The sequence below is a fragment of the Anneissia japonica genome, unplaced genomic scaffold, assembly GCF_011630105.1.
Source record: "Anneissia japonica isolate Jap-2015-1 unplaced genomic scaffold, ASM1163010v1 scaffold24_len2511860_cov200, whole genome shotgun sequence".
NCBI classification, from domain to species: domain Eukaryota; kingdom Metazoa; phylum Echinodermata; class Crinoidea; order Comatulida; family Comatulidae; genus Anneissia; species Anneissia japonica.
Window position 1 is genome coordinate 2,184,926 of NW_022730786.1, and position 12,950 is coordinate 2,197,875.

Consider the following 12,950-nt stretch of genomic DNA (forward strand, 5'->3'; position numbering starts at 1 on the left):
ATTGTGCAAATAATATAGTTTAAGAAGTACTGGATTGTTACCTTACTTAAGCTTCAATTATTTCCAAAAAATTGCTACATGTTAACGCTGTCAGCGATGCCGATTTGTCGGAGAAATCGCCCACGCAGTTTAACAATTGCAGTGAAAACAGGGTAGCAATTATTTAGCCTCTTTGACTATCCATCAGACAGCAGCTTAGCTCAGTCGGCTAATCTGGTGGTAGCCACTGTGTGTGCGCTGAACAATGGAGATCTCTAGGTCCCCGGTTCAATTCCCATCGCTGCCTCTCCTTGTGTTTCAGCCAGAGGGCTGAAATACAAGTTACAATAGTGCACTGTCTTTTGGATGAGATGTTTAAGCCGTTGGTCCCGTGTGCATTTATGGCCCATGTGTGCACGTTGAAGAACGCAGTACACTCTTCGGAAAAGAGTAGGGGATTGTACCTCTCGGTGTACTGTCCAATCACCCCCAGAAGAACCCCACTGGAAATAAGTCTTCTTCTAGATTTTCATGGGCTATCCTTGGTGTTTACACCGAATAAATCCAATCCAATCCAAACTCCCTTATTCTCTATATAGTGCAATGATTAAGAATTAAGGGGTACTGAATTTTTACTGTACTTAAAGCTTCATTTATTTCCATAAAATCGCTACATGTTAACGCTGTCGGCGATGCCGATTGGTCGGTCAAATCGGCTATGCAGTGCAACAATTACAGAGAAAATAGCAATTCTATAGAAGCCTGGCTTTAGATACTATCTGTAGTAAATACCTTGTTTTAGTTCACAATCATCTCAATTAAATTTTCCATTCTCCACCATTTCCATTCTGTATGTTCACTCCACAACCATCACCATCTATGTCTTTATTTACAGATCATAGAAACTCTTTGACATCTCGCTTGTACCAATTGATAATACCATCTTTATCCATGCTTTTCATGATTGCAGTTTCTCGACGATAGTCATGGCTTCCTAGGTACGACTGGAAAGGCATGTACGTCATATCATAATAATGATCGGAATATTGTCTCGTGTAGCCCATACCGTACACATCCACGGTGTCACATCCGGCGTGAAGCGCTGACATGAACATCATACCACCGGTTGTGGGCCGGAATGCCTTCACTTTCATCCAACTAACAAAAAAAAAGTATAAATGATTAAATTCCAAAACTTGCAATAGAGAAAAAAGTAAACAATTTCGCACACAAGTGGGTGTTACACAGTGACAAGATCTCTTTATACCTTTTTTCTATTTGCTTTATGATAAAATACACTATATACACTTTGATTTAATAGATAGTGAAGTGGCTACTTACACCTTGTGGACATAACGAGCAAAATCTGGATGTAAAATCCTCATATCTTTCGGATCTGCAGCAAACTTTTGTCTTGGATTTGTGCTGCGGGTAACTTGATTAATGTATTTATAGTCATTCCTTCTACACGGTAAGAAAACATACTTGATCCCCTAAAAAGATGAAAAAAATAATTTAAATAACTTGAATTATTCTGTTTTTTAGAAATTAAAAGTGCAATGGACCTTTTTGGAGTGTTAAGCAGGGCTTAATGATCTGTTTGGATTGCCACTGACAATCAGCGGACTTTGTCGTGTCGTATAGCACTCAAGCTGAATGGAGCAGTGAATGCCCGTTTTTAAACTTAACAACTGGCCAACCAAAATGCGATATTCGATACGCCAGACTAGGAATATGTACTGTACATGTACAAAAAATTTACAAGTTTACATTTACAACCACAGTCAGCCATGTTTTTTTACAAAATGCTGTTGTTTATGGAACTTTAGTAACAACGTGCAAAGGGCTGGACTTAGCAGAATGATTCATTATGCATATTGATTTGCAGTGTGACATTGATTGACTGGTCATCTATGGAGGTGAGAAAATAACAAGGTACGGTAAAGCGAAGTAACACAATTTTTGCTAGTTGAAAATTTTGTATGGGGCCCAGTGTAGCGCCACTACTACCTGTGAATGGGCAGTACACTGGGAGAATCCCCCCGCTCATTCCCATATTAAAACATGTAAATTGGGCATGTTGTAAGCAGGATCAAGGACTTAACATCTAATCCGAATAATGATAAGCACTTATATAATCACCTTATCAGCTGGGATATCTTCTTTGCTAGTGTGTGCTAGTGATCTATCCATCATCACATAGTGAGTAGTTCTGGTACCAACATCTTCCTCAAACCCCCTTCGAATTGCATGGTTCACCCTGCCAACATAAAAAAATTATTAATTATACTCATGCCCAAAAACTTATCCTTTTATTATCAACTTATTACTTAGAACTGTCCTTTTATCTATTTTTTTCTTTAGTTTAGATTTTTTCAACCTTTTTTTTCTTTTAATCTTCTTAACCTTAAGGTTCAACTTTGGCGATTGCACTGCAGACGAATCGGAGAACCTTCCCAATTGCATCAGGGCAGCTAGCAATGCACCATTATTCGTCTGCAATGCAATTGGCAAAGTTGAACCAGGTTCAACTTCCCTGACAACTGTTGGCGACTGTCACCGATAGGGTCAGCGATTCTATTGAAACCAAGCTTTACTATACTTTATTTTTTTTTTATCTTTTCTTTCTTTAATTTTTTAACAAATATAAATATAAAATAAATATAAATGAAATAATAATAATAATAATAATAATAATAATAATAATTTATAATATAAATATTGACTGCTCATGAGGGGAATGGCCCTTGGGAAGATAGGCTACGGTCTCCACATCACCTTGGGGCAATAGATGTCACCATTTTCCGAAACTAGAGCAGTCAATATTTGTTTTATATACCTCACACATAGATTCTACAAGGCCTAAGAAAGTACTTACTTCCTAGCCTAGACGATCAAAGAGTGTGTCTAGCTCTTCTTTGCTCATTTCCTCAATTTCAATAGCACCCATCGTCTTGCAATATTCGTCGAACATTGACGAGACATACTTAATTTGTCTTTGGTGCTTTTTGCTATCTGTTTCATCAAGAAGTAATGCTAGGCCTAGGCTAGTCCTTCATCCAGGATCCGACTAGATCCGACTAGGCCTAGCCTCCATATTTGTTTATAGTCTACTCACTGATCCATGGCGTGGTCAAGGGCCAATCTCTTTCGTTGTAGAGGTCGCAGTCCCCTTTACCGTCACTGCGATGTTGGGGCCTAGAGTTTGCACATGTGACAGGGCAAAAAAGTACTATTTTTCAGGAGTATAGCACTGTTTGAGGGGAATAGTACTTTCTATTGCCCACTTCTTAACCAATCAGATGCCTAGAATCTATGTATGCGGTATATAATAATAAATAACTGAAGAGATACTGTACTAACCTGAAAACAAGGTCATGACCATCTATCTCTTTCCCGCGTTTAGATCCATTGAGAATGCCGCCATTACCAACTACAGCGCAGCTTAGACACGAAGGCTTCTCCTTACCAGTAAAGTCTAATATGCTGTCCTCACGTGAAAGATTCGATAGAACATCTTGTAAGTCTAAAGGTTTAATAATAATAATAATAATGACAATATGGAAAAAAATTCAATAGCAGTAACAACAACAATAACAGTTCTATTCTATTGAGTGGTATTTATTTCGAATAATAATAAAAGGTATTATTAATATATATTCTTTTTTATTCACATTTATTCACAAATCGGTGAAAAGGAGTAAATAAATAGCTTGCGCTAATCGCAGTTTGACTCCTAATCTAACAATCATTACATAATAATTTTCTTAAATATAACAGTTTTAAGCTATAACTCCTTAATTAAGAATAAAAATCAAAGAAATAATAAACTATAAGATGGACTGACATCATATATATTTTTGTAGTAACAAAGGTTTCAAATCGTGTAAAAATATTGATTTTGAAAAGGTGCATTTCAAATTATTCCAGACTTGTGAACCATAAAAATAAATTTTTAATTTTCCAGCATCTACACAGGATTTTGGAATGGCAAAATTAAATTGGTTACTAAATCTAGTGTTTATGTCATTCGTTTTTCCGTTAACTAAATCGTTAACAAACGTAATAATACACAATTCAAATAGTTTGTAAATATATAAAATAACAAGCTGTTTAAGTATGGGAGAAGATGGTGCTTTAACAATTATAAAAATTAATATTAAACTAATAACTAAACTAAAAACAATTTCAATTAGTGGTACTATTATTATTAAACTAATAATAGTACCACTAATTAATATTAATTTAATTAGTGATACTATCATCATTAAACTAATAATACTATAGTAGCACGAATTAAAATAGTATTAATAGCATTGATAATAATAAAAGTAATATGAATAAAAGTATAACAATAACAATAACAAAAATTATTACATATAATTTATAAAATTAACAAACTACAGTAGTAAGAGTACCACTTAGTAATAATAGTAATAATTATTAATATTGTTGATAATAATAAAAGCAATATCAATAAACAGTATGATAACAATAATAATAATTATTATTACATATAACAATAATAAAATATCAATATATACCATAGATTTTTTGTCTTTAGAAATAAAATATCTATTTGCAATTACATAATATTACCAAACCTTCCCATGCAAGGTTTATCTCACCTGGATATGTTAATTCATCACGGAAATATAAACCAAAAGGCAGCCCGAATTCATGTAGGCGGTCATATTCCTCTTTTGACATTATTCCCTGATGCATCACCATGGTGATGTTCGGCAGGAACATCTCCGATGCCCACTCACTTTCTTGCAGCTTCTTCTGAATGGAGTTCAAACAAGTCTGAGAAAAGAATTTTGTCAAAAAAAAAAAAATAGATTAAATAATAATAAATAGTAAATCTAATGAAATCTTCATTATATTTCATTTTGAATAAATTTCAAACATGGTTACAAAATAAAATGGCAATAACAACGTAAATACACAATATTGACACCAAGTATACTAATATCATATGTAAGCACTAAAACAAAAGTGTAGAATCTTTGACATAGCTTACAGTTGGCTTAAAATCGATTTTAGTCCTGAAATCAAATTCTGAGTTGTTTTTGGTATAATGTATCATTTCTCCAAACTTCTGCTTTGGGAGAGGCTGCTCAAGAACACTTAAATTTGCAGGCTTAACATTCGCATCTGGATGATATGGCTCCTGGGTGAGTACAGGCCTGTCGTCTATTGGAGGTCTGTCATATTCAACCTCACGGATCAGAACAGAATCTACTTCGCCTTTGCTGGAAAAACAGAGATTCAAATATCAGAATTTATTTATCCAAATAAAAACTTATTATTACAGGTTAAAAATAAACAAAAAAAATATACAAGGCATTTTAAATATTTTTTATTTTTTTCATAAATTCCTTAGTTTTCCTACAGAATTTTGTTTCAATTACAGATGTACGAAAAGAGTGAAAAATACTACAGGAGCATAGCATTAGACACATAATTAGCACAGTGGCATATCTAGTTTTGAAATGAGGGTGCTGATTGTGAGGGCGCTAAGGTGAAGTGGGGGCTTGATGATCAGTTAAGTATGCCACTGATTAGGAAAAAAATATTGTCCAACATCCAAGAGTTTAAATAAGGAATTTAAAGCTACTGTAGGACTTATTGCACCACGACCCATGCGTAATGGGTCTTTGTTAAAGACTATCAACAATCAGCAGATGGATGATGTCGCATTGTCTAACGCTCACAGGGAATGGAGAAATCATTGGCTAACAAACGTTAATTGCAGTGAGTGACCGGTTTAACAATTTTGGCAAGATTGCTAAGCAACCTGGGTTTGTCAGACTACAGATAAATGATTGTAACAAACCTAAGAAAAATTTAAAACAAGCTGAATCTGCCTCCCCCTTTTTTAAATTCCTTTCCATACCAAAACATTCAAAAACATTGGTGTAACTCTAGCTATACGGTCATTTCAAACAGGGATCCTAAGTCTCCCAGTAATCAAAGAGGCCAAACTTTAAAACAAAATAAGCTCTGCTTTAGAACAATAGGCCGATCTGCTAGGTTTGCTGCTGCATCTGCCGCTGTAAAGCACATAATAAGCTATAAAGCACATCTTTGGCGATCCAAGGTAGGCTATAAAAATATTTTCATCAGTGGTGTAGGTATGGGCAGTGCAAGCACTGCGGTCCGGGGTTATTGGGGGCCTCTTCAAAAGGCCTGCATAACTAAAAATATAACTCAGAAAATTCCTAATTAAATTTTAAAATAATACCTCAATCATATTAGGTTTTAGAGGCCAGTATTAATGATTACGTTCATCACAACAAACATGCAAGTAGCATGGCTCTTTTATATATATATTTATATATACAGTATATATATATATATATATATATAAATGAATATAAAGTTGTCGGTTCAGGCAACGTATAGCTGTCTCTTATACACATCTAGATGTGTATAAGAGACAGAAGTAGATTGTTTGTCTGCATAAATTATATGAAACTTTTCTGCGTTGCATAGATTGCGTCGCTTTGTTTTGGGTGAGTAGGATGAGGCTCTATCAATGATGGACCATTTGATATTGTATTGTGTTTTGCTGTCTTTTAGTTTCCATATGAACTTTGAAAGTTCTGTGCTGTTTCTGTGTTTTGGTGCATTGAATGTGTGCTTATGATTTGTATATCGGGTTTTAAATGTGGTATCTGTGAGCCCGATGTAATGCTTTGATTCTCCGTTTGTTGTGATTGTAGCTTTGTAAATAATTGAGGAGGTGATTGAGAAATACCCAAAGTACTACTAATGTTATGCCCCTGATCTACCCCGGGTATGGAAACAACCTGTTTAGGATCTTCCTCTTACCTTTCCGTTACATGAGGATGTTGTCTGTAAATAATAAACATACACAAGCCAATAGATATGACACATACGGCAAGAAAGCGTTGGTATAATCGTAGCATCTTCCAATCTATTTATAGAATAGAATAAATTGTCAAATACCTGCAAAACCAAAATGTTTAGTGTGAGCTTGGTTATTTCTGACAGGGTAAATATGTTTCATATTTCTCCGTTTGAGTTACCCACTGTAAGTAGAGTTCTAGAAACTTTGTGGCTTTGGATTTTGGATTGTTGTTGGGGCATTTCCATGTTAGATTGATAAAAATAAAGAAAATTTTTTTTTTCTGAAATTTCCAGTTGTTCACCACGGCGGGTGGGCTAATCGGCCAAAAATATAATTTTATTTTTATTCAAAATTATCAATATTGGAGGGCGGCGGTTTCGCGAAACAAGGTATAAAAAAAAAGTCTAACCTTATCAGAGAGTAAGAACTAAAATCGATTCTACCATGTATTCAGGGATGTAGTTATGGTGGGTGGGGCCTCGAAGTTTTCCAACTAGTTTAAAACTCATTTCCATGGCTGTCTACCCACATTTATTAACCTCCTTGACCATCCTTAAAATCCACTCATATTATTTAGAGTTTACCAATCTTACCACCCACCCACCCTGACAATGTGTACCAGCCTTCCTTCGTTTTCTACAGCTACATCCCTGTTTATTGAGTTCTATGGAATGATGAGGGTATATTGTTAATCACATTTTGCTAGAGCTACTGTATCATTCGTATGTAATCTCAATAGCTTACATAGCGCATTAAAACATAATTCAAAATACATTCATTACATATAAAGTCCTTTGTGGAACTCTCTTAGAAAATGCTCTACATAATTATTTTACAGTATATGTTTTTAAAATATTATTAATACAGGTTTACAAAATGTCTTATCAGCAGCTCTGCTGCTAAAAAAGTTGATATTTATATTAATATTATTATTAATTAAAACAGTGAACATAATTAACAAATTTTATCTCAGAATTGGACATGCTGGAAAATTCAGCACTTTTGCCCGATGTATTTTGCAGCTGGTATTAATTATTAATAAAGTTTAATAGTAATTACTATTTTGATTATTTACTTACAAATTATTGGTATTGAAATTAAAGGAATTACTAATTCTATACATGTTTCATGGTGTAATATAATAATATATGCAACCAACAATAGTGACTTGTGAGCCAGATTGTAAAAACATGGTTTCAATGAAATAGAATATGATAACACCTGTCATTCAAATATATAAATATTTAACAATCAATATGAAAGCCATTGTAAAGTAGGCCTATAAAAGGATTCAAAACGATGTGCTGGGATTAAAAAAAATAATGTCAATTAATGCCAGCTTTTCTTTAAATTCATACGAAATGACATCCCCTTACTCGGATATGAATGGATGCGTCTTCCAAGTTAGTTTGGGGGATTTTTTTAGATTTCCAATTAGACTTAAGCCTATAACAGTCTTTAGTAATAGTATTCCTGGAAGGAACCACCACCTTTGTGAGGTCAGTGACAGACAGACAGACAGTAGTGACTTCAGATGGCAGACTTTAATGTATGTCCAACCACAAATTTAATATAAAGTAATGACTAAGTTAAGGGTGTGTCAATTGTATTGTTCTTGCGCTATAGAAATGAAGCGGTAACTTAAGTTATGAATTAATAAACACATACACAAAATGTATGGACGAAGAGGACAAAGGTAGACCTAGGGCCTAGGCTCAGCTTCTTAAGTTTAGCCACAGGAAGGACTAGACCATTGTGCCTGCCGAAGCCAACAAGGCCTTTGGCCTAGGGCTAGGGAGGCCTAATCATACGTCAGCAGTGAACACGACCTTCACACGGGCAGCCTAACTTTACAATCTTTTTCTTAACTTTAAAGACATCATGTTCACCTACTCATTATATCTTCAGATACACACGATGTTTTTGAACCTACGGCAATAATCAAATAGTGGTAGGTTTAGCAGAAGTGAATGTCATGTCCCTTTTTTCAAGGGATAATCCTAAAATCAGATCGATAGCAGCCACGAAGAAAACAAAATTAATACTAGAGATCGATCGATAGTAAGAAGTTACACAGCGCCACCTATAGTCTCAGAGAGAAACGTCAAAATACGATTGAGACCAAAGAGAAAAAGAAATTTTCATTAAAATTATTTTGATAACGATAAAATTATTATTTGAAGGTTTCCATAGCGAAATAGAGATAAAAATAAACAAGACTTTAGGTTTTAGGTATATTAAATTAGATTAAATAATTATTGTTCCAATTAATACGAAGAATTTACCCGTATCATTAAAAAAAAAAAATCGCCGTGTTTAGAGATGATAGGGGAAGTCTAGGGGGTATCCGTTGGCTAAAGGTACGGTAAATTGCATTAGCCAATAAAATGCTCCCGCCAGTCTGACAACATCGTTCAAAAATCCCTCGCTGTGAGCCTGCTTTCCTGCCGAGTTGTAGCAAAAGTGGCATAATACAACGTCAAACTCACGGAGCACAATACAAGTCCATAATTGGACAACTCTCCAAAAATGAAGACAGTAAACAAAATTAAAAATGCCACGACTACTGTCTTAGTATCTCATATTCCTCAAAGATATATTATTATTACCAAGATATTATTATTATTATTATTATTATTATTATTATTATTATTATTATTATTATTATTATTATTATTATTATTACCAGGGAGTTGTTAGAGTTACGTCACAACACCTATATTTTACAATAGCCAAGACTGTATAATAAAAAATTGTTAGCTTTCGTACGAGCATCGTATTAATATAGTAGAAATCCTATTAAGGGGACACATTTGACACCAAAAAAAAGTGAATAAATTCGTCTAGTGGAAAGCAGGCTTCAGCAACAATATCCAAAGTGTGGGGCTTAGGAAATTTCCATTGAAACTGCGTCTTTATATTTTTTTATTTCTACTTATTTCAGAACACATGTAAGATAATTGTAAATTGAATGAGCTCAAACTTTTGGTGTTACTAGCATGAACATATATTGCTGTTTGATATCCATACTTTACATTACATAAAATAATATTCATATTATCCGATGTAAATACTGAACAGAAACCGTATACTTTTCTGCAATCTAACCCAATTAAATTTAAACATGGTCCCCCAGTGAACTGAGAACCCAGTTTAATTACAGATATCTAATACTTGTGAATTAAGATTTATTTGAATCTGTTACCATGAAGCCTATGAGGTCTAATGTAGCATAGCTCTCAACGCATGTTGTACTATAAATAAATACATTGTATAACAAAATTCCTCCGACGGAATTCGACCCTGAGCCCTCTCGCTGTCAAGGTGAGCCTCAAAATCACGATGTACCATCATGTCCTTTATGTGAAAACTGTATTTACCTTTCTTTGACGATTTATACACACACACAATTGTAATTCAATTTATTTTATCGATGGTAGTCATTGTATTTTACTTGTGTAGGCCTATTGTTATATTTTCTTTAGTGACTGTTTTGTATGTTTTTATATTTGTTTTACATTTGTTAATATTATACTGTATGTGATGACGAGCAGAAGAATTTCCCTTGTGGAACAATAAAGTTATCTTATCTTATCTTATCTTATCTTACCTCTGATGGCCGGAAATTGCACTTCCAGACATAAAATTTGAATATAATTATCTTTTATTAAACAATTTAGGAGGGTGGGGGAGGTCCGGCTGGGTCCCCGTGAATCCGCCACTGGGTACTTCAGCAGATGGAGAATCTATACTGAGGTAAGAAAATTTGTGATTATGGCAACTCTAGATAGCCGGAAATTACACTCTTAGACTTGAAATTTGAATATAATTTTCTTTATATCTCCATTAAAAAAAATTGAACAATTTAGCTTCCCCCCTTCCCTTGAACGCTCTACAGATTTCCGAACAAAGTCGAAGTCGAGATTGCTTCCACGACCTCAATGAATTATTTATTATGAGGGTTATCCTTGATATGGGTTCCCCGACGAAAACTTCACTTTTTCCCCGATGGATAAAAATTACCCTTCTATGTAGCTCAGAAATGGTACTCCAACTGTGGCGGGTCAAGGACATAGGCGTAGATGCCGGTGGGGGGGGGGAAATGGGGATATATCCCCCAATATTTGACAAGGGGGATGGTCCATTGTATCATCTCCCCATCCCCAATATTTTGACTATGTATGGGATAAAATGGAGCTTTACACTTCAAAAGACTGTCACAGAATTAATTTGCACTGTCTTAATATGCGCTTACAAAGATGAAAATTAGCATAATGTATTAATGTTGATAACAAAATTATTTTATCTGGTACCAATGTGTACGACATCAGTAATGTTATGTCAATTCCAAGAATGTTTAAGGTTATATCGGTTGATGAGGAATATATTGATTAGGCCTATAATAGCAAATTGCATCAATTTATTTTGCAAAAACAAGGTTTCCAGCTTCAGAGGGGGGCACATCCCCGTCCGCACAAGGGCACACATTGGCGCTAACACCAGGCGCGTAACAGGGGTCTTGGGTCAGAGTGGGTATTTATTTTCCCGGTTAGTAATTTACCATACACACCCCACTCCCCATATAGAAAACAATACGACATAGGGCTTATCTTATTTATAATATAGGCCACACACGTGTGTCTGAATCTAAATATAAGCATTTTCATGGTTTTATTTATTACAAACATATTCTTTCACCATCAATACACATTGAGGCCCTTCTTTTAGATTAAAACGATCTATCTTAAATTTGTCTTTCTTGAGTTTGGGACTATTATGTGTTTAAATAACATAAAAGGATAAACCTAAGAATGCCCTAAAAATGCGCACGAAGCGCACAAAATATTTTGTGTTTTTAATTCTAATTTCGTCGGAATTGATAAAAACTCCCTAAAATGTGCAATTTATAGATGACATTGGCCTACCGTAACAAGAAATGCGCGCAAAGAATTTAAGAATTTTAGGCACTTTCAGAGGATGCATTTGTCAAGGGGTGGGAAAAGATTTTCCAAAGATGGATATTTTCCCCTTGTCCCCCGGTGTGTTTAATTCTAATTTCGATGGAATTGATCAAAACTCCCTAAAATGTGCAATTTTTAGAGGAAATTGGCCCATGTTAACAAGAAATGCGCGCGAAGAAATTTGAGGTTTTTAGGCACTTTCAGGGGATGAAAAGGGCATTTATAAAGGGGTGGGGAAGATTTTCCAAAGATAGATATTTCCCCTTGTTCCCCAGTGGTTACGCCATCGGGGAGCATAGATCAAAGGAGTTATGACAGTTTTTGAAGTGGAGAAGAGGTTGCAGGGTGTTGTGAGTCTGGTCATTATATCTTCCTTTTTATTTTTGTCTTTATTTTTCTCTTCTCTTTTTTTTTCTTTCCTTTTCTCTCTCTTCTTTCTCTTTCCCTCCACTCCCCTCTTTATTTTCTCTTATTACCCAGCCCGGTACGACGGCTTGGTCAGCCCGGTAGAAACCGTCAGGGGAGGGGCAGTTTTCCCCCTGCCCCCACCTCTCCGTGCCTGTTACGACACTGGCTAACACGCCAATCATCCCCCCCCCATGAAAAATACTTTTCTACGCCACTGATATCGATGATTTAACTTAATTGACATTAAGTTGATTGTAATTTTCGGTGTATCTTTGCTGTGAAGATTCAAAACTTTATATGTTTTAATCGTAACAAACAACTACATACTGTAATTAATTTAGAAGCCTTGATATCAGTAAATTGCAGTCTGCCGCCCTCTATTTTATTTCTTCGAGCACTCTCAGCAAAGATCATAGCTAGTTGTTTAATAGCTCTATGGCAAACAGAGCCGTAGATAGAGAGAGTTTGGCCAACTTGGCGCATGGGCGCCATGTTGTCACCAAACAGCGTGCGCGCGTCACCAAACAGCGTGCGCGCGTATAGCTTTATAACATTTTATAAAACACTGATGCTGCATAAACTTTCTTTCATTTATTATTCTGTTCATGAGGACAATTCAATTATGGGATTTTAACATATCATTGTAAATATAATATACTGTATAATCATATTTACCTAACTTTGGAATTAATTAATCAGTGATGTGCTGTATTATTTCGAGAAGA

General features: G+C 35.0%; 1 protein-coding gene across 2 annotated transcripts; it reads right to left on the reverse strand.

Moving 5' to 3' along the window:
- Nucleotides 1–438: 438 nt before the first annotated feature.
- Nucleotides 439–8,892, reverse strand: LOC117115073 (alpha-N-acetylgalactosaminide alpha-2,6-sialyltransferase 1-like). 2 transcript variants are annotated; one of them, XM_033258735.1, is made up of 9 exons: nucleotides 8,750–8,892; nucleotides 7,266–7,520; nucleotides 6,817–6,922; nucleotides 5,003–5,234; nucleotides 4,608–4,785; nucleotides 3,343–3,505; nucleotides 2,122–2,239; nucleotides 1,321–1,472; nucleotides 439–1,137 (listed from the first exon to the last, which is right to left on the reverse strand). In XM_033258735.1, exons 3-9 carry the CDS (start codon nucleotides 6,912–6,914, stop codon nucleotides 876–878), a joined length of 1,203 nt encoding a protein of 400 aa, XP_033114626.1. In that variant the 5' UTR covers nucleotides 6,915–6,922; nucleotides 7,266–7,520; nucleotides 8,750–8,892; the 3' UTR covers nucleotides 439–875. The 2 variants fall into 2 exon arrangements, with proteins under 2 accessions (XP_033114626.1, XP_033114624.1); XM_033258733.1 differs by lacking the exon at nucleotides 7,266–7,520.
- Between the last annotated feature and the right edge of the window lie 4,058 nt (nucleotides 8,893–12,950).

Coding starts and splice junctions, on each gene's coding strand:
- LOC117115073 (XM_033258733.1), bottom strand. Junction 4,786..5,002: donor AAATCGATTTTAAGCCAACT/GTAAGCTATGTC, acceptor TTCTTTTCTCAG/ACTTGTTTGAACTCCATTCA. Junction 2,240..3,342: donor GGTCATGACCTTGTTTTCAG/GTTAGTACAGTA, acceptor TTATGTTGGCAG/GGTGAACCATGCAATTCGAA.